Source organism: Fukomys damarensis, unplaced genomic scaffold (assembly GCF_012274545.1).
Source record: "Fukomys damarensis isolate Sample0158 unplaced genomic scaffold, DMR_v1.0_HiC HiC_scaffold_25, whole genome shotgun sequence".
NCBI classification, from domain to species: Eukaryota; Metazoa; Chordata; class Mammalia; order Rodentia; family Bathyergidae; genus Fukomys; species Fukomys damarensis.
The window spans coordinates 23,351,692-23,373,827 of NW_022900937.1; the positions used below are offsets into that span (position 1 = coordinate 23,351,692).

The 22,136-nt window shown below is 54.2% G+C and overlaps 2 protein-coding genes across 3 annotated transcripts in view; both read left to right on the forward strand.

Annotated features, from left to right (window-relative positions):
* Positions 1-6,949, forward strand: part of Pml (PML nuclear body scaffold) — a 33,781-nt gene extending 26,832 nt beyond the window's left edge. The window contains exons 8-9 of one of the 2 annotated variants that reach the window (XM_010626863.3): positions 2,761-2,911; positions 3,824-6,949. In XM_010626863.3, the coding sequence (XP_010625165.1) occupies positions 2,761-2,911; positions 3,824-4,539 (867 nt within the window). In that variant the 3' untranslated portion in view covers positions 4,540-6,949. The remainder of the gene's footprint in view (positions 1-2,760; positions 2,912-3,823) is intronic. The other variant, XM_010626873.2, reaches the window with a different exon arrangement.
* Positions 6,950-16,358: 9,409 nt separating this feature from the next.
* Positions 16,359-22,136, forward strand: part of Islr2 (immunoglobulin superfamily containing leucine rich repeat 2) — a 7,317-nt gene continuing 1,539 nt past the window's right edge. Inside the window, 4 exon segments of the mRNA XM_010626850.2 lie at positions 16,359-16,698; positions 18,145-18,347; positions 19,376-19,472; positions 20,596-22,134. Of these exon segments, the coding sequence (XP_010625152.1) occupies positions 20,604-22,134 (1,531 nt within the window). The 5' untranslated portion in view covers positions 16,359-16,698; positions 18,145-18,347; positions 19,376-19,472; positions 20,596-20,603.

Below are 22,136 nucleotides of genomic sequence, written 5' to 3' on the forward strand. Positions count from 1 at the left end.
TCTTCTTCCTTCTTTATTCTTTCTTCTTTCTTCTTTCTTCTTTTTCTTCTTTCTTCTTCTCCATCCCCATTTATCTGCTCAAATGTCTCAGCCTTGCCCCCCGATTGTCTTTATCTGTGCTCCACTTTCCTGCCTTACACCCAGCCATCCTGATCCATGAAATAAAGCTGGAGCTGAGGTGGGATGGGAATCTCCTCAGAGGGCAGGGAGGGTAAGGTACTAATTCCTAGCCTCCTATGTGTCCACTGCTCTTCCTCCCGGTAGCCCAGAGTTTTTAGAAAAGTCTTGCTTCATTGTCCTGGGATTCCTTGGCTGTGTTGCTGGAATTTAAGGGGAGAGGGAATTGTGGGTTCTCAGCTATGGATTAAATGCAAGATGTTCAGTAATCCAGCCATCCTTTATGACAGCCCCCAAAGGCAAGAGGTGTCAGGTTGTGAGATCCCACCCTTCCTCCTTCGGGAAGCTCAGGAAAAGGGGTGTCCCATCCAGGAGGAGCCCCCAAGGTGCCCTTAGGGAAGGAAGCCTCATTTCCACAGCTCCAGGACAATGGAAGGCTCTAAAAGCAAGGCTGGGATGGCTGCCATATATATGACTTGGTATGAAGATGGGAAGGTGGCTGTCACGGTTTATATCTGGACCCCCCCCAAGCCTCATGCATTCAGGTGGGGTTGGGGGAGTTGATCGGATTGTGGATGTGCAATAATCATAGGTAGATTAGGCTACTGGTGAGTTTAGAGCTGACTTGCTGTTAGGAGGTGGGGTCTAGTGGAAAGATGTGTGTCACTAGGAGCACTTCCTCGAAGAGTTTATCTTCTTCCGTAGCTCTTCCCTTCTCCCTCTGCTTTCTCGCTGCCATGCCATGAGTGTACTCCTGTGCCATGCCCCTGCGTCGTGCCACCTTGTCTGGGAGCCAGACGACCATGAACTGAAATCTCCACAAATTGGGAGCCAAAGAAACCTCCTTTAAGTCATAGGTGTTGGGTAGTATGTCTCAGCAGGAAGAAAGTGACTAGGACAGTAGCCGAGAGGTGCAGCTGTGTTGCTCTCTGGAGAGCCTTGCTTTTGAGAATGCAGGTCTAAAGCTGGGAAGATGGTGCTGGGGCCAACAGGTACACTGCCAGATGGAAAAAGCCAGGCAGAAGCACTCAGGGCCACAAAGAAGCTTTCAGTAATTCTGTTTGGAGCAGAAAGAAGGAAGAAGAGAAAGCCCAGTGTGCTGTATTCGTGGGTCACAGGATGGAGCCGCAGCCCAGGGAGAGGGGGCCCAACTATTGGCAAGAGGGAGCTGGGGCCAGTGAGGACACAGCAGGCAGCCCAGCCCTATCCATGGCTCAAGTGTGGAAGCACCCAGAAGGCTAGAGATGGAAGACAACTCATGGCCTTTGAAGGGAAGAGGATGGAGACCAGGAGGCTGCCTCAAGGGAGGCTAGATGGAGAGGAGACTGAGGAGAGCAAGACGGAAAATCAGCCTGACTGTGTGGTGGAGTCGATGATCCAGAGGTGCAGGGTGCATTCAGCAAATCCAGCCCTAGACAGATCTGCCCTTGATGTCTGATTCTGTCAGTTACCTGGGAGAAATTGGTGAGCCCAGCACAGGCCCCAAAATGCAAATAGAGGAAAGCCCACCTTTTAACCTGCTCGTGGGCAGTGGTGACTTTCCTCTTGGCTGAAGGTTTGTGGAAAACATGTTCACCCCAGCAGTGGGTGGCTCTCCCAGGCCAGAGGTGTCAGCCAGAGGCCAGAGCAAACAGGCACCGAGCTCTGTCCCCAAGACACTGGCCGTATTCCATCCTCCTGGTCTCGGTAATATCCACCGGTGGCATTCACAGGAGGTTTGCCAAAGGTTAAGCACCTGGGCTTGGAGGTTGTGCAAATGCTCAGCAACTGACTCTTTGTGTTCTCATTAGACACCCTACCCACTGTGTAGCCCAGGCTCCTGAACACCTTTCAAAGTGGGGCTTTTCCAGCTCAGCTCCCTGCCCAGGTCTTCACACAGCACCACAGCCAGGACCAGTGCTGGTGCTGGAGCTCCAGGTCTCGAGCGCTGAGCCTGGCTTGATGTGCTTAGCTCCCCTACAGCCAGACATGGATGCTGAGCTCTGAGCTCCCTCACTGCCTTCTCTCTGCCAGGGACTGGTGTGTCCACCCAGAGGTGGCTTCCAGGAGGCTGAGCCACCTCCTCCTCCCCTATGTGCTTGCACAGGGACCTCAACTGGCTTTCAGGACAGGGAAAACCAGGTCCCTGGCCCCTTTTAGAAACATTACCTGGGGCTGCAGATGAGGCTACTTCCTCCCATCCCAAGTTTGCAACATTTCTACTGCATGTGCTCAGAGTGACCGGCCCCTTCCCTGAATCTCTGCAATTGGCGCAGCTTGTCCATGCACACCCTTGTTCACATGTTCACACTTCCACACACTTACCCACCAGCGAGCTAGATGCTCAAATTCACTGCCACCTGTGCAGACCCACGCATACTCATGCTTCCTCATGTGACCTCACCCTTCACACCTACTCCCTTAGACACGTGCCCTGCCTCACGTGATCCTTACACGAGATATACCCCACTCACACCTGTTCACGCACACACATTCTCATGCACACCTTTCCCCATAACCCACCCTCCCTGTGCTCACAGATGCCCCTGGTTGTGTTGGCTTGCTCGTATACTCATGCACACTAGCTGCTGGGCCCATGCTTACCTTGCCCTCTACTCCCACAGTCCCTGCATGCCCTGACCTGTTGGTTTTTCTGTGTTGCAGTCCTTTCAGGAGCTGGACGACAGCAGCAGTGAGTCTAGTGACCTGCAGCTGGAGGAGACCAACTCCCTCCAGGTCCAGAACCAGAGCCTCACTGACCCGCGGGCAGAAGACAGGCCCCTGGTGTTCTTTAACCTCAAGATTGACAATGAAAGTGGGTTCTCTTGGGGCCACCCTGTCCCTTTCTAGCTTAGTCTCTGAGTCCCCAGGAGAAGTGCAGACAGAGCTGTCTGCAAGGCCCGGGCCAGCCCTGAGCCCTGGCCAGTGATGGCCGGGCACACAACTCACCGTGGCTGCCCTAGGACCTGAGGTACATGACTTGGTGGTATGAATAAGGATACCAGCTGAGAGCAGGGCCTGGCTGTGGGAGGAAGGCAAGCACCCTGTGCATTCACCCCTGACCAGACCTCCTCTTGGGCAGAGAGGCCAAGGAATGCTCTGTGACCAGGAACAGTGGCAGGTTTTTTTCCCGAGACCGGTCATCCCAGCAAGGCCATGGCCCTAAGTACACGGCTGACCTGCAAGAGGGGACTCAGGAAGCTAACAGAGCCAGGGCCATTGGAGAGATGACCCTTTGCTCCCAGCATTTGCCCGGGCCCTGCAATGTTTCCCTGGAGCAGGAGCCCTGGCCCTGGCCTGAGTGTGGTCTTGACACTGGGGCAAGCCTCACCAGCCAGAAGCATCAGGACTTCAGATAGCATGGGGTGCTGGGTGCTGAGGAGACTGGAAGCCTTAGCCAAGAGACGGGGTCAGGAAGAAGCAGTCTCTGGCCTCTGGTATAGGTGAGAGAAGACAGAGGAGAGTGACTTGGCTCCACAAGTTTGGCAAACTCCAGCGTGGGTGGGGTGGAGGTCAGCTGACCTCCATCTGGTGGGTGAGGCCTGTGAAGGACAGTCTGGCCTCTCCTTATGACCTTGGCCTTGAAGCCAGGTTGGAGCTGCATGTGGCGGCTGTGGCCTCATTCTGCCAGTGGCCCGGAGGCAGGAACTCTAGGAGGCGGGTCAGACGCACCCTCCACAGCATCGTTGGTGCCCTCAGGCCTCACCATGCCCTTCTCTCTGCCCAGCTCAGAAGATTAGCCAGCTGGCGGCCGTGAACCAGGAAAGCAAGTTTCGAGTGCTCATCCAGCCAGAGGATTTCAACAGCGTCTACACCAAGGCTGTCTCCCTGGAGGCAGGGCTACGGCACTTCCTCAGTTTCCTGAGGTCCATGCACCGCCCCATCTTGGCCTGCTATAAGCTGTGGGGGGCTGGCCTCCCCAGCTTCTTCAAGGCCCTGGAGGACATTAGTAGGCTCTGGGAATTCCAGGAGGCCATCTCAGGCTTCCTGGCTGTGTTACCCCTCATCCAAGAGCGGGTTCCCGGAGTCAGGAGCTACAAGCTCAAGAACCTGGCCAAGACCTACCTGGCAAGGAAAGTGAGCAAGCACAGTGCCCTGGCCACTGTGCTGGCCATGCGTGACCTGTGCCGCCTGCTCGAGGTCTCACCTGGCCCGCAGTTGGCCCAGCACGTATACCCCTTCATCATCCTGCAGTGTTTCTCTTCTCTGCAACCCCTGGTGCAGGCAGGCGTCCTGCCCTGGGCTGAGACCCAGCTGCTGGCCCTGAACAGGGTGAGCTTCCTGGAGCTGCTCACTGCGCACCGCTGTGACCCACATCATGGCCTGAAGAAGTATGGCCAATACCTGAGCCCACAAAGCACCTCATCCCCTGCACAGTCCTCACACCACCTGCAAGCCTTGAGGACCTACCTGGATGGCCTCCTGCTGAAGGAGCAGGCCTAGGCCTAGGCCCAGGCCTGAGCACAAGGCCTCTCCCAGGCTCGCTGCCCCCAAGCAGAGTTGAGGGATCCCTGAGCAGGCCCTGCCTATCCATCATTCCCAGGGCCTGGTCCCTAGTACTCTGTAATCCTTTGACACAAAATCAGTTCCCTTTATCTGAGACCAAATTCCCCTTCTCTGCAGATCCTACAGAGGAGGCCAGGCACCCACCCCCAGTGGCACCCAGGCCCCCCATTGAGGAGCTTGGCCCAGAGAAGCCCTGAGTGAAGGTATGACCTTGGTTCTCTGAGGCCCTGTAGCTCATCCCTAGCACCCACACATAGGGGTGCCCTTGGGTACCCAAAGTGCCTTCCACAGCAAACTGCCCCATATGAGTGCCGATTCTCCCAGCCTCTGTCTCTGCAGCCCACTCTCTGCTCAAGTCCTTCTTGGAGAAGATTCATCCAGAGGGACCTTGGGTACAGAGAGCATCAGAAACTGCACCATCCCTGTCCCTGTCTGCACTGAAATGCCTTTTCCTTCCTGCAGCTCTGCTCTTGGGTTCTTGGCTTGCAGACCCCTCCCAGCACCGTCCTACCCACAACCTGCCAGGCGACATCCCCATGGATGGCCTGCGACATTGGCAACCCCAGATCCATAGGCTGAGCCTCAGGCCTCCAGAGCAGGGTCTTTACTGGGGGTGGGGGGCAGTAGTCTGTACTTCTCTAGGCAATTTGATGTAGGGCAGCAGAGAAAGCCTTCTCCCTGTTCCTCCCATTCCCAGAGCACTAGTGTCCCCATCTCTGAAAGGTGCCTCTGGGCACAGAGCACTCCCAGCCAGCTCTGCCATCCTGGGCTTTTAGGCATGGGCAGCAGGACTCTGAGTCAGCAGATGGGAATGTTTTCATTCCAGAGCCCAATGGAGCAGTGCATGCCTATAATCCCAACACTTGGGAGGCTGAGACATGAGTATTTCATGACTTCAAGGGCATCCTGGGATACATAGTGAGATCAAGTCTAGCCTGAACTACATAGTGAAACCTTGTCTCAAAAACAAACAAAAGTTCTCATCCTGAACTTAGTTTCCATTCCAAACCCATGGGCCTGAGCCTGTGGTTACTCCAGAGGTCAGCTTCAGAACCAGGGTGCTCAGGGCCATTCCTTCCCCCATCTTCTACTCTCTCCATTCCTCCTGGTTCTCAGAGAGCCCAGGCACCCACCTTGATGTTGGATGGCCTTTGCTTTCACACAGGTAAAGGCTGAGTACCCACACCCCACCCTGTCCGTTGGGTGTCCCAGAAACCACATAGGCACCCTGCAGAGTTTGCTCCCAGCTTGGTCATGATTGGCACCCTCAGCGAACTCTGATGCATTGGAAAGAAATTCTTGTTACAGCTCTGGCTCTGAGCAGGCAGTGGAGGGAGAGGATTGAGGGCGGGCAGGACCCAGCCTGGGTGTGCCGACCGCCTTGGCAGCTGGCAGGATAGCACGGGGCCCTTTCTTATCTTTGCTGTCAGCCTTGACCACTTCTAGCCCTACCAAGGTGGCTGTTTTAAGAAGCTGTTGATCACAAGATTTTATAATAAAGGAGCACTTGGGCTGTCCACACTGTCACAGCCTTTGATAAAGATGGAATCTCGCCAGGCTGAGGCAGGAAGATCACTGTGAGTTCAGGGCCAGAGAGCCAGGACTACATGGTGAGACCCTGTCACACACACACACACACACACACACACAGACTTATAAAAGCCTGATTCTCCAATTCAGACCAGCCCAGGGAGCCACTGAGATGCCTCTTGCCTGGACCATCGCCTGCCCCTCTTAGCTATGCTTTGTGGGGTCCTTCAGTGCAGAGCAGAGCTGAGAGCCCGCCCCCCTGTTCAGTGTCTCCAGAATGTGAACCCTCTATTTCAAATAGGGAGACCTAGGATGGGCTTGGGCTGGGACCATTTCCAAAGCAGAAAGCCACAGGTAGGAAAAGAGACACTAGCTTCACAAACCCCTTCAGAGGGAGTCCGGAGTGTAAGGTGAGCAAGAGCTTGGCCACTGGCCCCCACTGGACAGCTCTACCCTTCCACTGGGTCCCAAGAATAACCAGTGGTAGAAGAGGAGGCTCAGAGCATGCACACTGTGTAGATGTCACAGGCAGAGCATTGCCACCCTTGACCACTCTTGCCACACAAGCACTGGAATTCAGCTTTCCCAGCCTGTGGCCTGGCACATTTAACTAACTCCCTGATCCTCCAGCTCTCTTGTTATAAAATGGGTCAGTGCCTATTATTTGTCACAGGAACTTTGAGTGAACCAATCAGAAAATGTATTTGTGAAAATAGAATAGCTTTTCAATGTGTACAAAGCCACACAAATATAAGCTCTTTCACAGACAACGAAGATGGGAATGTGATTGCTATATAAATGATAGAAAAATAAACATCTTAGTACAAAAAAAAAGAAATGAGACTGAGGCAGGAGGGTTGTGAGTTTGAGAAGAGAGAAAGGCCCCACCTCAAAAGGAAAGCAGGGAGGAAGTCATGAGCCTGGCTTCAAGGCAATAAAGCTTGGTCTGGGACAGAACGGACAGCTCTGGGGTCCTGGGGTCAATGGGCACCAAGAAGAGCGAGCGGGAGACCCATTGTGGAGTGGCAGATAGTGGGTATCTCTGTGTTCCCAACACACCAGAGGGGACAAGGCTGGAGCAGAGGCCAGCCTTCCTGTGGCAGGCCAGTACCCACTCTGGGGACACTCACATCTCCATGTAGGTCACAAACATATGCTTGAACCCCCCAGCCCCAGCCTTACTCTTCCTTTCACCTGCAGGATACCCAGCTGCTTCCCTGGTGTCCGAACTGGCTGTTTTCTCACTGCACCCTTCCTCCTTCCACTGGGTACCAGCATCCTATACTCCCAGGGTAGCTAGGGGAGCCTAGTTTGGGCTGCTCCCAGACATGGCCAGTAGGGGGCACCACAGCCCACCAGCTTGGCTGAGGCTGGGCTGGGCTGGGCTGGGTTGGGCTGGCCAAGAGGGTGGAACTGGGTGCTGGCTGCTGGGGAGTTCAGCCCTTTCTACAGCACCTTGCTGCCTCCCCAGGCTATTGGAGAGAGCAGATTGTGTGCATGAAGAAGTTTCTAAACGTTGCACCTTTTATATTTATTTTAGCAGCTATTTGAAATCATGTAACCAACCATCAAAGCCATGGTTTCTGAGTTGCTCAGAATGATACTTAGGTGGGATTCTTCTTCTCTCCCCCCACCCCATTTTTTTTAACAAGTGATGCAACTAAGGGGCAGTCTACCACTGAGCTAAATCTCCAGCCCTTTTTATTTTTCACTTTGAGACACAAAGTCTTGATAAGTTGCAAAGAAAGTACTCAAGCTTGCCATCCTCCTGCTTTAGTCTCCCTGAGTGCTGTGATTTCAGGCATGCACCACCACAACAGGCATAACGTGGGATTCCTTAAAGATCCACTTGGGACAAGCATTAAGTAACAACATGACCAGCAGGGACACAAGTATTTCAAAACTTGTGGTCATGGAAGTGAGTGGCTTCTGTTGGGGTACTGGGGAATTAGGAGGGCTATGGAGGAGGCAGTGCTGGGGTTAGGGCTCAAGTTAGCCCTGGAGGAAGGAGTAGAGTGAGGGCCCAAGCGCAGCATGTGGGGTGGGATCGGATTAGGACTCTCACTGGAAGGGAGCGCCCTGGGGCAGCAGGTGAACAAAGCCCAGCTGGCACCCTAGGGAGAAGGGAGAAAACCCTGGTGAACTGGATGCTGCATCACCCTCTCTTTTAGTCCTCCCAGCCACCTACACGGTCACGGGTCATGGGTTCTCGTCCCCAGGCTCCAAGGCCAGGGATCCCATTCGAAGTGGTATGCTTGCCTGCAGCAGAGTTCAGTTGCTTTTTATGTTTCAAGTTTTTACTTTAAAATGTTTATTTTAATAATTTTTCTATCTTATTAATGAATGTCTATATGATGATGGATTTATTTTGGGAAATTGGCACAGCGTACCTGAACATATCAATTCATTTTACTTTATTTTTATTGGTTTATGTTTGCAGTATACAAAAAGAGTTGCTGCATGTACGTAGCACATCTTAAATTTACTGTCCCCTTTCTCCACGCCTCCCTCCATCTCTTCAGAGTTGGGGTTTGTCTGCAGGGAGGCCAGGATTCTGTCTACACTGCCACCATCTGTAGTGAACATTACAAGGTTCCTGGACATGGGGAAGGTGTAGGCTTCCTGGTTTCTCCTTCCTGTGCTCTCCCAATCTGCCAGGTGGTGGGGAAACAGCCACCCTAAAGGCACCCCAACCATCCAGTCCTCCTGGGGAAATGTATCGTACTTCTAAGGATTTTTTTTTTTTTTTGGTAGGCCAAAGTTTCTCAAACATTTTTTTTCATTATTTCCCCCCTAGGAAGTATTTTTAGAAGCTTTCCACTAATTTTATTTTCCTCCCAGTGAAATTTTAGCACCAGAGATACTCTGCAGATTCCTTAGGCTTTTCTAGGTGCCAAATCACCACATCTGAACCCAGAAAATTTTCTTCTGCACACAGACAGGTGTGGGGCCAGGCAGAGCCTGGGCTGAGGATGGAGGGAACAATGCCACCCTTTGTTTTCATCTCTGAATCCAAGGGTCACCTCCGGCCTACAGGACCTGAATATAGCAAATGCCTGAGGAGTCTGTTGAGAGAGATACAGGGTTTCCGTGGACTACCTCCATCCTCATAAAAAAGTAAATAAAATAAACAACAGCAGGAAGTTTGGAAGACTCAAGTTGCCCTTCCATTTGCCATCAAGGAAGGAAAAAGGTCTTTGTTTTTGGCTTGAGGAACTTCTTAAATTTAGCCCAAAGCAATCCTCCCAGAGACCAGCTGCCTGGACTATGCTAAAGTCAGCTAATAAATATCATAAATATCCCAAACTTGATAGCTCAGCAGAGTACAAACACGAGCTACAGATATCCGGATTCACTCGTCTGAATGCGGGACACTATGGTCAAAGCACAGACTGGTGCCAGGGCCTGGGGTGCAGCCAGAAGCTGAATGGTTCACCCCAGGATGGGCCAAACCAGGTCATTTATGGGCCAAGGTGCGCGGGGTGGGGGGAGGCTGGGACCACAGTGGCACCCTGTGGAGGCAGGAACGGTAGTGAGAACGTGGACTTCAGAGGACTTGGGTTTGGATCTCAGCTCTGAGTGTGACCTTGGACAAACTACTTAGCCTCTGTGATCTCATGCAAATTGGGAATGATATCACTCAGAAAGGGAGAAGACTCAATGCGATAACATATGTAAAATTCTAAACTTAGCAAATCAGCCATGCAATAAAAATAGTAGCTCAACATCCAACACCCTGGAGGAGAGACTGCTCTGCGAGCTCCATCCCTCCTGCCCCTCCTCCCACCTCTGTGCTCCTCTTCCCTCTCTTCCCCTCCTCTCCTCTCCTGATTCCAGTCTATTTAGGATCTAGGTGACTCTGTCCCCAAGGACTTCTAGTATCCCTGTCCCCATCTCCCCAAGCCTCCTCAACTGCATCCTCTGCCAGACAGGGTCAGCCCTCGGTTGCACGCTGGAGGGATTTATAGCTGTCCCCTCCTCCTCGCCCCCACCTAGCCACGAGGCAGCCCTCTGTGTGAAGGTCGCTTTCTCCCAGCACAGCCAACTTCTCTGGAGGTGGCCCTGGGAGGAACAGAATAAATACATCAAGTTCCCAGCTGGGCCTGGAGATAAGGCACAGGGAGTTGAGGCTGAGGCATCCACAGATGCTGGTTCCCAGCAAAGCCTGCATGGTGTGTGGGACACTTCAAGGAGGACATCAGAGCGGCCCCTGCTAGTCTCCTGGGGGGTTCTGCGCTGAGGGCTCCCGCTCAGTTTGCATTCAGTGGGACAGGCTGAGCCCCAGAGGGCTTCTGCAGGCGTGCAGAAGGGACATTTAGCACTACAGAACAGGAGGGGAAACTGAGGCCCAGAAGGGAGAAGAGTTTTTTCCAAAGTCTCACAGGAAGTCTGTGGAAATGTAGCCCTCACCCCTGACCTGCTCTAGAACACTATACAGCGAATCGTGTCTGGTTGTCCTCAAGCTGAGGCTGTCAGAAGGAGCCCTACCTGGATATGGAGCTGGTGGTGCCTCTGCAACCTGCTGAGAGGACCCCGGGGAGAGCTCTCCTCACTGCAGGTCTCAGCCTGGCCTACTGCCTGACTTCGGATCTGCATCTTGTTCCAGATACTGATTCAGGGGTGTAATCTGTCTGTGCCAGACACGGTGCCTGTGTGCCTGGGAGTGGGTACAGGGGACCCTAAGTGGGGGTAACTGGCTGGTTCCACTGGAGAGGCCTCATCTACCCAAGTCTCAAGGGCCTTTACATCCCACTGGCCACTAAGCAGGGCACTCCGCGGCCTGCACGGCCCCTGAAAGGAAAATGTCACTGAAAAGCTCAGTGGCAGGGCATTTCACAGTTCAAGGCAGTGACGGGGACCTGCAGGCCTGGAGCAGCAGCCGTGTTCAGTGACTCTGGACCTCCTGACCATCATCACAGCCCCTGTCTGCCTTCCGCTAAGGGGAGGGGACAGTGTCTGGGGTCAGCCCCAGAGCTCTGTGGGACCCCATCCTGAATCACACCTTCACCTGGCTCCTTTCTTCCCTCTCGCTTCTTCTTTGTCTTACTGAAGTCTGCCAGGGTATTTCCTTGATCAACCATTTGCCTGCAAAATCTTACTTCACCTCTACTTCTGGGAAACCATTTCCCAATCCCCCCACGCCTTTTAAAGTTAAGTTTTATTGGTACAGGGTTTTTTTGTTTGTTTGCTTGGTTCTGTGTGTGTTTTTGTTGTTGTTGTTGGGGGGGGTGTTTTTGTTTATTTGTGGGTTTTTTTGTACCAGGGATCAAACTCAGGACCTTGTGCATGTGAGGCAGGTGGTGGAACTACTGAGCTAAATCCCTGATCCCAGGTTTTAAAATATTGATAGGGGGTCTTGCTAAGTTCATAGGTTGACTAGGCTGGCTTTGAACATGAAATCCTCCTGCCTTAGCTTCCGAGAGTGCTGGGATTGCAGGCATGTACCACTGTGCTCAGCTCTCCAGGACCTTTGAAGCAGGGGACAAAGGAGGAGGAGGCCCCAGGCCCTGCTCTAGGGGTCTGCTGGGTGCAGGAGTTCCTTGGTCTGGGTCGTCTGATGCACCAGGCAATGGAGAATGGAGGGGGTGAGACAGAGGGAGAGGCAGCCTCCTCAGTGTCCTTCCTGGCTCAATGCCTCAAGTGCTCAAGCACTCAGTGGCCAGATTTCAGTCCTGTGGAAGGAGCTTGGGATGTGTTTGGAAGCAGGAGGCCTCTTTACTCTCAGAGCAGCATGTAGCCATTCTAGGGTGAATAAGCTCCTAGAGCCCAAGGATGTAGGCAACCTCAAGAGAAGAAACAGGGTGCAGTATGACAGGAGGAGGACAGAGGCAGCCAAGGGCACCCAGAAGGGAACAATGGCCCCAGATAGCCCAAGAAGCCCACTCACCCTTAAAGCCATAGTGCCCAGGCACAAGGGTCTAGAGGGGCAGCATTGGCAGGAACTAGGTCAATGTCCTGGTGTTACCAGGTTGGGATCCTGTCCAAGTCCTTGATGTCTTAAACAAAGAATTGAGTAGGATACCCAAAAGTTGTCGTAGGATCAGTGATTTATTTGAGATCCTTCTGTCTCAGCCTCCCAGAGTGTCAGGATTGCAGGTGTGCACTGCTTTGCTGGGCTCATAATTTATTTGAAAGAGAAAAGATGAGATCCACTCCACAGGGTGGGAGCAGCCAGTGAGAAGAACTCACAGCCCCAAGGGGGCTTGGTGCCACAGGCTTTAATCCTTAGGGATAGGAGTGAGGTTGAGGGGTTGGTCTGAGGTGATTGGCTTGACTCCACCTCTCAGTCAAGCAGCAGAGTTTTTGGCCTTTTATGGCCCTTGGAGAAACCATCAGGGCAGCCAAAGGCCACTGTGAAGGAGCAAGGGGGGCAAATCTGCATAGTCAGTGGCATGGTAATTGTGGTTCGGGTCACCAAGGGTTGCAGAAGACCCTGGCATTAGGCGCAAGGGATCATTGTGTATAAGCTGTTACCTGGGTACCTGCTCCCATTGGTCCTGGGCTAAGGTTTGACTCAGCAGGTGGATCTAGGCCAGAAAGCTGCTCCAAGGTGGGTGGACCCTGCTGCTTTCCCAGCTGTGTCTGCAGCCACCTCCTGCCTCACTGGTGTGGCTAGAGCGGAGACCTCAGGAACGGGACAGGAGGCTGAGGAGCCCTTGGTGGAAGAGAAGGTGGCTCAAGGCCTGGAGCTCCATTAGGCAGCCTTTTGTCACTGGATAAAATGCCTGACAAGGGCAGCCTAAAGGAGGATGGGTATAACTAGCCTCATGGCTTCAGAGGGCTCGGTCCACACTTGGCTGGTCCCACAGTGGGAAGTCAAGAAGCAACATCGTGGTGGAAGGACGTGGGGGGGTGAAGCATTCGCTTCATTGAGGCAGGAAATGGAGAGATGGGGAAGAAACCAGAGAGGAAGGGACCGGGGACAAGACAGTCCCCAAACCACGCCCTCATGAACCACTCCCTTCAACTAGGCCCCAACTCCTATTTCTATCATTTCCCCCAATATGCCATCAAATTATAAATCCATCAATGAGTTGATCCAGACAGGCCTGGTGGGGCATGCCTGTAATCATAGCACTCAGGGAGACTGAGGCAGGAGGATTCCAAATTCAAGATCAGCATGGGCAATTTAGTGACTTAGTAAGACCTGTTTCAAAATAAAAGATAAAAGAGGGCTGGGTATGGAGTTCAGTGCAAAGGCCCTGGGTTCAATCCCCAATGCTTTGTTTTTAAAAAAATCTGCTGATGAAATTAGAACCCTCATAATCAGTGAGGGTTCAAAAGCCTTAAAACAAACAAACCTTCAACTCAGCCTTTGGGGGACATTTTAGGTCACAGCCACAACAGGCTCCAAGTCTGTGAGGTCTCCTCAGTTCATGCTGCCTCTTCATCCTTTGTGAGACCAAGGGAGCTTCCTTCCTCCCTGCTCCACCTGACAGCCCCACACCTCCCTGCCCTCCACGGGACTTGCTCAGGATGGGAAGTCGCAGCACGAAGGAACATCTTTGAGCTCACAGACACGTCCTGCTTTTAAATACCCAACTAAGGACTGCAGCTTTCACCACTCCCAAAATAGCGTTGCATCTCAGCTCAGGCATCTCCAAGAACAGATTGGAGTCCTTTCAAGAATTCTATGAAAGCGGAGGATCCTCTGGGGTGTGTGCCAGCAGAAAGAGTTCCCTGAACACTGCCCTGGCCCCAACCCCAGCCTGAGCCTGCCTGGTCTCCTCTCCACTCAAGGAAGTAGATAGAGAACCTGGTTCATTATGTTATAGCCACTCTCACTGCAATTAGTTCCTTTGGTTGATGTTTTGTTCTGTATTTTTGGGGTGGGGTCTCACTATGTAATCCAGGCTGGCCTCAAAATCATGGCAATTTTCCTGCCTCAGCTTCCTAAGTGCTGGGGTGACAGGTGCACACCACCGTGCCAGGCTTCAATTCATTTTGACACAATACTAGGATACTCTAGATGTGTGTTCCCCAATCCTGCTCTCTGAAGGGTATTTTGCTTGTAGGGAATCTTGGGATGGAATTTCAATATCCATTTCAGGACTAGGTTATTCTAAGCCAATCCATTCCATCCCCTTGGCCAGCGATTGACTCAGAGATGCAGTGTCCTAAACCAGGAAGTGTCATAAGTCCCCAGGATGGGCTATGGCATCAGGAAAGACAATCCATCCCTCTATCCCACTAGCCTGTCAGTGATAAGCACCTACTGCTGCTGCTGAATTTGTCCAACAGCATCAAGGGACACAAGTCTTAGGTTGTCACCCTAAGGGTGACAGCAGCCAGGCATAATGGCACACATTTGTAATCCCAGCACTCTGGGAGGCCGAGGCAGGAAGATTACAAGTTCTAGTCCAGCCTGGGCAACTTAGCAAATTAGTGAAAACTTGTCTCTAAAAAAGTCATTTAAAAAAGGCTGGAGATGTAGCTCAGTGTGAAGACCTGGGTTCAAACCCCAGTGCTTTAAAAATAAAACGACAGAAAAAGAATGCATCTGGGACTGTTGTCCCTGAGCTGCGGAGTCATCCCATCATCCCACTCTGAAGCCAGGCTGGCAGAACCCTGCAGGTGAGGAGCTCACTTGCTAGACTACTCCACATGGAATTTTGCTATTTGTAGGTGGAAACAGCATGCCCCCCCCATCCCCACACTACACTGTCTCAGGCTGGCAGAACACTGCAGGTGAGGAGCTCACTTGCTAGACTACTCCACATGGAATTTTGCTATTTGTAGGTGGAAACAGCATGCCCCCCCCCATCCCCACATACTACACTGTCCCAACTCTTTGCCACACTGAGTCCTGCCAGCTTGGGGCTGGCAACCTCAGGACCCTTCACCGGGCCCCTGCCTGGCTGGGCAGGAATGCACCCACGAGTGTGTTGCCCTTGCACACAGGAGCTCTGTGTCTTCCTGGCTGTGCCCTTGCTTCCATGAGATTATTGCAGACCACACAATTCTGTAAGCTGCCACTGGAAGAGCTGTCATTAATTCTGATGGCAATAAATGGCATTGCTAGTGTGTTCAGCTAATTTCACAGAAGCACAGGGAGAAAGGTAGCCGGCTCAGGCAAGGGTTATTAATGTCTTGTTGCATCTGAACTGCTCAGAAGATTCCTCCTGGCTGCTTCTAGCCACAGGTTGCATCTTCCCTTGGAAATCAACGATCTTTCTTCCCAGAGGCAGAGGTGGAGCTTTTGCCCGCCCCCCAGGAAATAATTAAACTCCCAGAGCCCAATAAATACTTAAACAGAATGTGGTTTTAATTAAAAACCTTCCACCAAGTCTGCAGCTGCAGGTCCTCTTCCTAAGTAGGCATGCTGGTGATAAGTTTAAGTATCTAAAACTAGAAACCATTATTAACAATAATTGTAATTATTATTTACTCTTATTATTAAGAATTTGCTTTTGTTTTGAGACAGTCTCACTATGTTCAAGGCTGGCCTTGAACTCACTGTGAATCCCAGGCGGGTCTCAAACTTGCAGAGATCCTCCTGCCTTAGCTGCCGAGTGCTAGGATCACAGGTGTGCGCCACCATGCCAGCAACTATTATTATTTATTAATAATAATTCTGGCTGCTGCCTATCTCAACAGTGCCTGTGTGTGTAGGGGATAGTGAAAACAGACAGCTGAACCACTGAACCAAATCCCCGGCCCCTTATGCCCTTTTTTCTTAATGGACAAAGAGGTTGAGTAACCTGGCTAGGGTTGCACAGCTGATACACGATGGAGTCTGATCCTAGAACCTGTCCTAGCGTGTTAGACCATGGAGGGCACAAAGAGCTTTCTCCTAAGGAGCCTTCAGGGGGCGCTCCTGAGCGTCGGAGCTGGAAATAGCATGCACGCGAATCAGCATTCTTGTGATAGGAGTGGAGAGGAAGTTGCAGATCTTGGGACGCAGGCTGAGTGGTCACAGAGAGCGCGCCACCCCTCCCTGGAGCGCTGCAGCGGGGCGGATGGCAGGGCCTGGTCCCCACCTGCCTCTGCGCCTAGAAGGCGGCGTCCAGCAGGGGTTGCGGGCTGACCAGGGGCGGGCTAGAGACCTGAGCGCTCACTGAGTCCAGGATTTAGCAAGTCCCATCCTGCAGATTTCAACCCTTCGTACCTTCCCGGCCTTCCGAATCCACAAGGTTGAAGTCAGAAGTCAACCTTCAAAAAGCGGCCCTGGGCTCCGAATCTCGCCCCCGGCTCTGTCTGGGTTCAGGACCCCAAGCCTGGAGAAAAGCTTAAGCCGGGTTCGCCAGCTTCTGAATCTGTAGCCCTATGCTCTGCGCGTTAAAACCTTGGATTCCCGCTTTCCCTATCCCTGAGTCCACACAGCTGATTAGATGCCTGTTTCTTTAACGATCGGAGACTCAGGCGGCGGCGGGGGTGGGGTCCTGGTTCCCAGCCTGCAGTAACTGTATCCTTGTGAACCTCGCCCCGCCGCCGCAACCTAGCGGCTCCCGAGCTCGGGGAGGTACGCGCTGCCTTCCAGCTCAGCTTGGTCGCGGCTCCCACAGGAGCGACTCGAGCTCCAGCCCCGCCGGGAAGGGCACAGGGCTCTGCAAGTCAAAAGCTGGGGTAAGGGGTGTTTGTCCGCAGGGCCAGGATCGGGGAACAAAAAACGCCTGCTAAAGAGAACAAGAGCCACCCAGACCCTCGGGGATAGGGTCCGCGCCAGGAGGGGTGGGAGGGCATCGCTCCCTCAGCCACTTCTCTCCAGCGCCTGAGGCTCTGGCTCTAGCAAGAAAAATGCGGGCGCAAAGAGTCTCCCCGAAGGCTGGCAGACATTGTACTGAGAGCTTTGAGCTGAGATTCAATCACTCCCCAGACTGTCATCCCGCCTCTTTCCAACTTATTCCTTGGTCCTCTGGCCTCCCGAAAAAAACCAAAAAGAATCAGACAGAGGTAAAAACCAGGAAGAGGGTCCACTAGCTCTGAGCTCCCGGCCTGGAGCCTCCCTGTCTGTCCTCATGCCTGTGTCCATCAGGAGCTGCCAGACACCTGCCCCCTTGGATCCCTCTGGCGAGGAAGCCTCCCAGGCCCACCCCCTCAAGGTTTCCAGGATGCCCCTCTCCACCCCTGCTCTGCAGACAAATGTGCCAGAGCCTTGCCCACCATTCACACCACGCCCTGGCCACCGCCAGGCTCAAGTCTCAGGTCTCATACCTAAGTTAGGGACTGCTGTAGGGTCCCCAGGCTAGGACAGTCCTTCACTCTCCACAACCTTCTCTTCAAGGGTGCCTCAGCAGTCTCCCCTTAGGTTGGCTGTGGAGACCCATGCCTGATCAGGTTAGTGACATTCTGGGTTCAGAACGTGGCTGATATGATGTGCTGGTTCCAGCTCGCCGGGCCTCTTGCAGCCATCAAAAGAGTAGTACAGAGGGAGGGACTCAGAGTGTGCCTGCCCAATCTGTTCCTATTTAATTTACAAAGAAGCCACAGAACCCCAGCCAGCCGGGTGGTCTCTTTAGATGCAGCAGGCGTTGTCCAGTCCCTCTCCCCACCCTCCTGGGCTCATTCAAATGCTTAACACTTAAATAGGAATATTGATCTCTGCAGAGGCCCCCAACATGGGTGTCACTGACTGCCAAGTGAGACCTTCGTCTGCCTGGGTGTGGGCTGGGGGGACACATGTGCCCCTGAGATCTCAATGTCTACAAAAGGGACAGGGTGCTGGGGCTCTGGTTCTCCACGAGCCCAAACCCCTTTCTGGTTCTAGCCAGCAGCTTAGTCCCTCGGGCTGCTGTAGGCAGGACCAAGGCCCAAAGGAGTTTTAGCCAAATGCCTCGACATCCCTATCTCCCCCTCCCTCTCGCTAGATCAAGTGTCGGGTTTTGCCAGCTAGGGAGAGTCAGGAACAGCAAGTCCTGAGTCTGCTGAGGCCAGCTGTTGTGTGAGGGTGTGAGACAGCGGGGTGGTGGCGTGCCACCACACTTGGGGGACAGTGTGTGTGTGTGTGGCTATGAAGATACTGGAGTGTGTGTGGGGGTGGAAATGTTAAAATCTTACGTCCTCCTCCCACAGTGTTCAAGAAGAGCAGACGGTTTTGTAACCAGCCCTGTCCCTGCCACTATCCCCTGCAGCTTCAGAGCCCCATTTGCCAGGAACTAACAGTGGGGTGCTTGGGTGGCAAGACGCCCGCACCCCACCTCGCGGCAGCGCTGTGAACCGAGGGCTGCAAGAACTGACTTCCGCTACAAAGACCAGACGTAAAGAATTCCGGCTGGGTAGGGCTGCGGTGGGCTGGGGAGAGGGGCGGCTCTTCCCGGAGCGCCCTGCTGGGCTGCGCATTTTCGTCTGGCGGGAGTGGGGGTTGGGGGGAGAATAGGACTTGTATCTGCTCAGATCCAGGCAAAAATGGCAGTGAGGGTGAGGCGCTCTGCTAACACTATCAATTATGCATAGTGTTGAACGTGGCTTCGGGGAGGCGGCGGCTAGCAGGGGGTGCGAGAGGGAACAGTGCAGGCGAGCCAGGCTGTGCATAGCCCCTCTGGTCCGCTGGAGTCTTTCTGTGCCACTGACTGAATTTGCAAAAGTGTTTAAAGGCAGAGACACGCCCCCCCTTCCGTTGTGAGCCTTGTCTGCTCCCAAATTCCTCAACGATGGTTTGTCTCACGTGTTGAGGGGCGTAAGAGCGGCTCGCATTCAATTAGGAGCGTAGCTCACGGGAGCTGGTGGGACGGGCGCGCGAGGGTGAGTGAGCATGAATGGTTGTGCGGTGCGAAACGCGCGGGGTGAGCGTGCCAGCGAAGGTGTGCTTGTGAAAATGCGTGTGAACGTAGTGAGAGTGCAACACACCGACTCGATTATTTCAGGATGATGGACAATTCTAACGCGTGAAGGTGGATTGTGTGAAATACGTTTGTGCGTGCGCGAATGCTTTTGAGCATGTGGGGTAACTGATGAGGGGCAGTGACAACACCTGCGGGTGTGTAAATGCAGGGGGAAGTGGGTTTTGGGGGTGCAGTGGGCTGGGAAGAGCCGAGTCAGGGCGGTGGATGTGTGGCTCCTCTGGCGACAACGCCTCTCGGGGAGGGTCTCTATGGCTTTAACAATCGTAGACATCGCAGGAGGTGGGAGAGGCTGTGCGCGTGCCAGCAGAACCCGGAGGCGCGCGAGCACTCTAACCTGCAGCGGGGAGAAGTGAGGAGAACCGACCTAAGGCCGGGAAAGCCTGAAGTGGGACTCGGGGCCTGAGGAGTCCTCAAACTTACTCATCTCTTTTGTGCGCCCCCATACCCGGTTCTGCCTGCAGCAAAGCAACAGATGCGCCAAGCGCCCTTGGGCTGTCACCGAGTCTGGAGAGGGGGCTGCCGCCCAAAGGCTGCAATCCGGGCAGCTGCGAGCTCTGGGTGAGCGACTCAGCGGGGTGGGGGTGGCACAGGGGCAGCCTCCTGCACCCTCCCAGCCTCCTGGAGGAACTGGGAAGGGAGCCCCCCCTCATAGCAAAGGCAGGGAAGGGAACACAGGAGCCCACAGACAAGGTTGGGAGAGGCTCTGCCAAACCTGAAACGGGGAGGGAGTCTGTGTCAATGTGTTTGTGTGGCTGGGAATGAGGTTTCATGGAGTCCCTTGGGGACTCTGGGGCAACGGAAATGGTGCAGAATTTTGAACCTTCTCCAGTTTCATTAGCTGGTAGCTGTCCCCTAACCTGTCTGCTGGAGGCCCTTCTATGTCCCTCACCCCAGGAGCTGCCTGAGCTTTGTGGGACCTCCGGGGAAAGCTTTGGTGACAGTGACGGTGCCCACAACAATCTTTCCCAGGCTTGAGGGGCAGTTTCTCTTCCCAGAGCATCCCTGGCTCTTTCCTGGGAAGAGGTGACTTCGCTGAGGGTGGAGAAGGGTCTGCGAGTGGGCCAGTCTTCTGTATTGCTCCTCTGCTCTGATTTAATCTCAGAGGAGGGCTGTGTGCACACAAAGTAGCTCCCATGTCCTTGTGCATGGGTTGCTTCTCACAATGAACAGGAAAGTGCTCTGCACCATGCTGGAAAGCATTGTACAAGTGCTGGGTTCAGTTCTGAGAACAATGGGGTTGCAGGAGTACATTGTTGTAGGTGTCCGGGTGCCTGTGTGTCTGTCTGTGAAATGCCCTTCGAACCTCCTGAGAGTACAGCAGGTCCTGCAGGTGGGGGCTGTTGGCCATGCCAGAGCTTCTGTTTGTGTTATCTGCCTGGGTGGGACAAAGGGTTCGAGAGGACAGCCAGCCATGGATAAAAACATCCCATGTATTCATCTTACCGGGTTAAATGTAGACAAACAGAGATGTCAGTGGAATGGGCATGTGCCTTGCCTTCTGGGAAAGTAAGGCAAGGTCCTGAGAGGGAGCATCCAGAAAATCCTGAGACTTAGATTGAGCTCCAGTCGCGTCCAAGAGAAATTCTTGGGCACAGAGGAGGTTACTGGCACCTGCACTAAGTTGGAGCTCGGTAAGTCACCTCTCCCCTTTCCTCCCCCACCCCCCTTCCTTCCTTCTCAGGAGCAGAGATGGCGCCCCTTCGAGCCACATGGTTGGCCTGGGCGCTTCTAGGAGTGGTCCGAGCGTGCCCGGAGCCTTGTGCCTGCGTGGACAAGTATGCGCATCAGTTTGCAGACTGCGCCTACAAGGAGCTGCACGAGGTACCCGAAGGACTGCCCGCCAACGTGACCACTCTGAGTCTGTCCGCCAACAAGATCACTGTGCTAAGACGAGGGGCCTTCACCAACGTCACGCAGGTCACGTCGCTCTGGCTGGCGCACAGTGAGGTTCGCACGGTGGAGCCCGGGGCCCTGGCGGTTCTGAGTCAGCTGAAGAACCTCGACCTGAGCCACAATCTTATCTCCAACTTCCCTTGGAACGACCTGCGTAACCTGAGCGCTCTCCAGCTGCTCAAAATGAACCACAACCGCCTGGGCTCCCTGCCCCGGGACGCGCTCGGCTCGCTGCCGGACCTGCGCTCGCTGCGCATTAACAATAACCGGCTGCGCACGCTGGAGCCCGGCACCTTTGACGCACTCAGCGCGCTGTCTCACCTGCAGCTGTACCACAATCCCTTCCACTGTGGCTGCGGCCTAGTGTGGCTGCAGGCTTGGGCCGCCAGCACCCGGGTCTCGCTGCCGGAGCCCGACTCCATCGCCTGCGCCTCTCCCCCGGAGCTGAAAGGGGTGCCGGTGCACCGCCTGCCCGCCCTGCCCTGTGCGCCTCCCAACGTACGGCTGAGCGCGGAGCCCCCGCTCGAGGAGCCTGGCACCCCTCTGCGTGCCGGCTTGGCTTTCACAGTGCATTGCATAGCTGAAGGCCACCCCACTCCCCGCCTGCAGTGGCAACTTCAGATCCCGGGCGGCACCGTGGTCTTAGAAGCGCCGGTCCAAAGCAAGGAGTACCACTCGGAAGAAGCAGAGGATGGGGAGGAAGAAGGAGATGGAGAAGTGCTCACGCAGACGGAGGCTCCAACCCCGACTCCAGCACCTGCGTGGCCCGCGCCCCCCGCCACCCCGCGCTTCTTGGCCCTGGCAAATGGCTCTTTATTGGTGCCAGTTCTGAGTGCCAAGGAGGCGGGCATCTACACATGTCGTGCGCAGAATGAGCTGGGAACAAACTCAACGTCAGTACGCGTGGCAGTGGCTGCCGCTGGGTCCCCGAAGCACGCTTCCGGTGTGGAGGGAGACCCCGACAGGCAAGCCCCGACCTCTGACCACAAAGTCACCACCAAGGGCCGGGGCAACAGCGTCCTGCCCTCCAAACCTGAGGGAAAAGGCAAAAGCCAGGGCCAGGTCCGAATCAGTATCCTAGGGGCGACCGAGGCGGAAGAGCCAGATGAAGGGGACGAGATGGAAGATCAGATTCCGGAGAACCCAGCAGAGGCACAACAGTGCGGCCATGGGGACCCTTCTCGGTATGTGTCCAACCACGCGTTCAACCAGAGCTCAGAGCTCAAGCCGCACATCTTTGAGCTGGGCGTCATCGCGCTCGATGTGGCAGAGCGAGAGGCTCGGGTGCAGCTGACGCCGCTGGCCACGCGCTGGGGCCCCGGGCCCGGC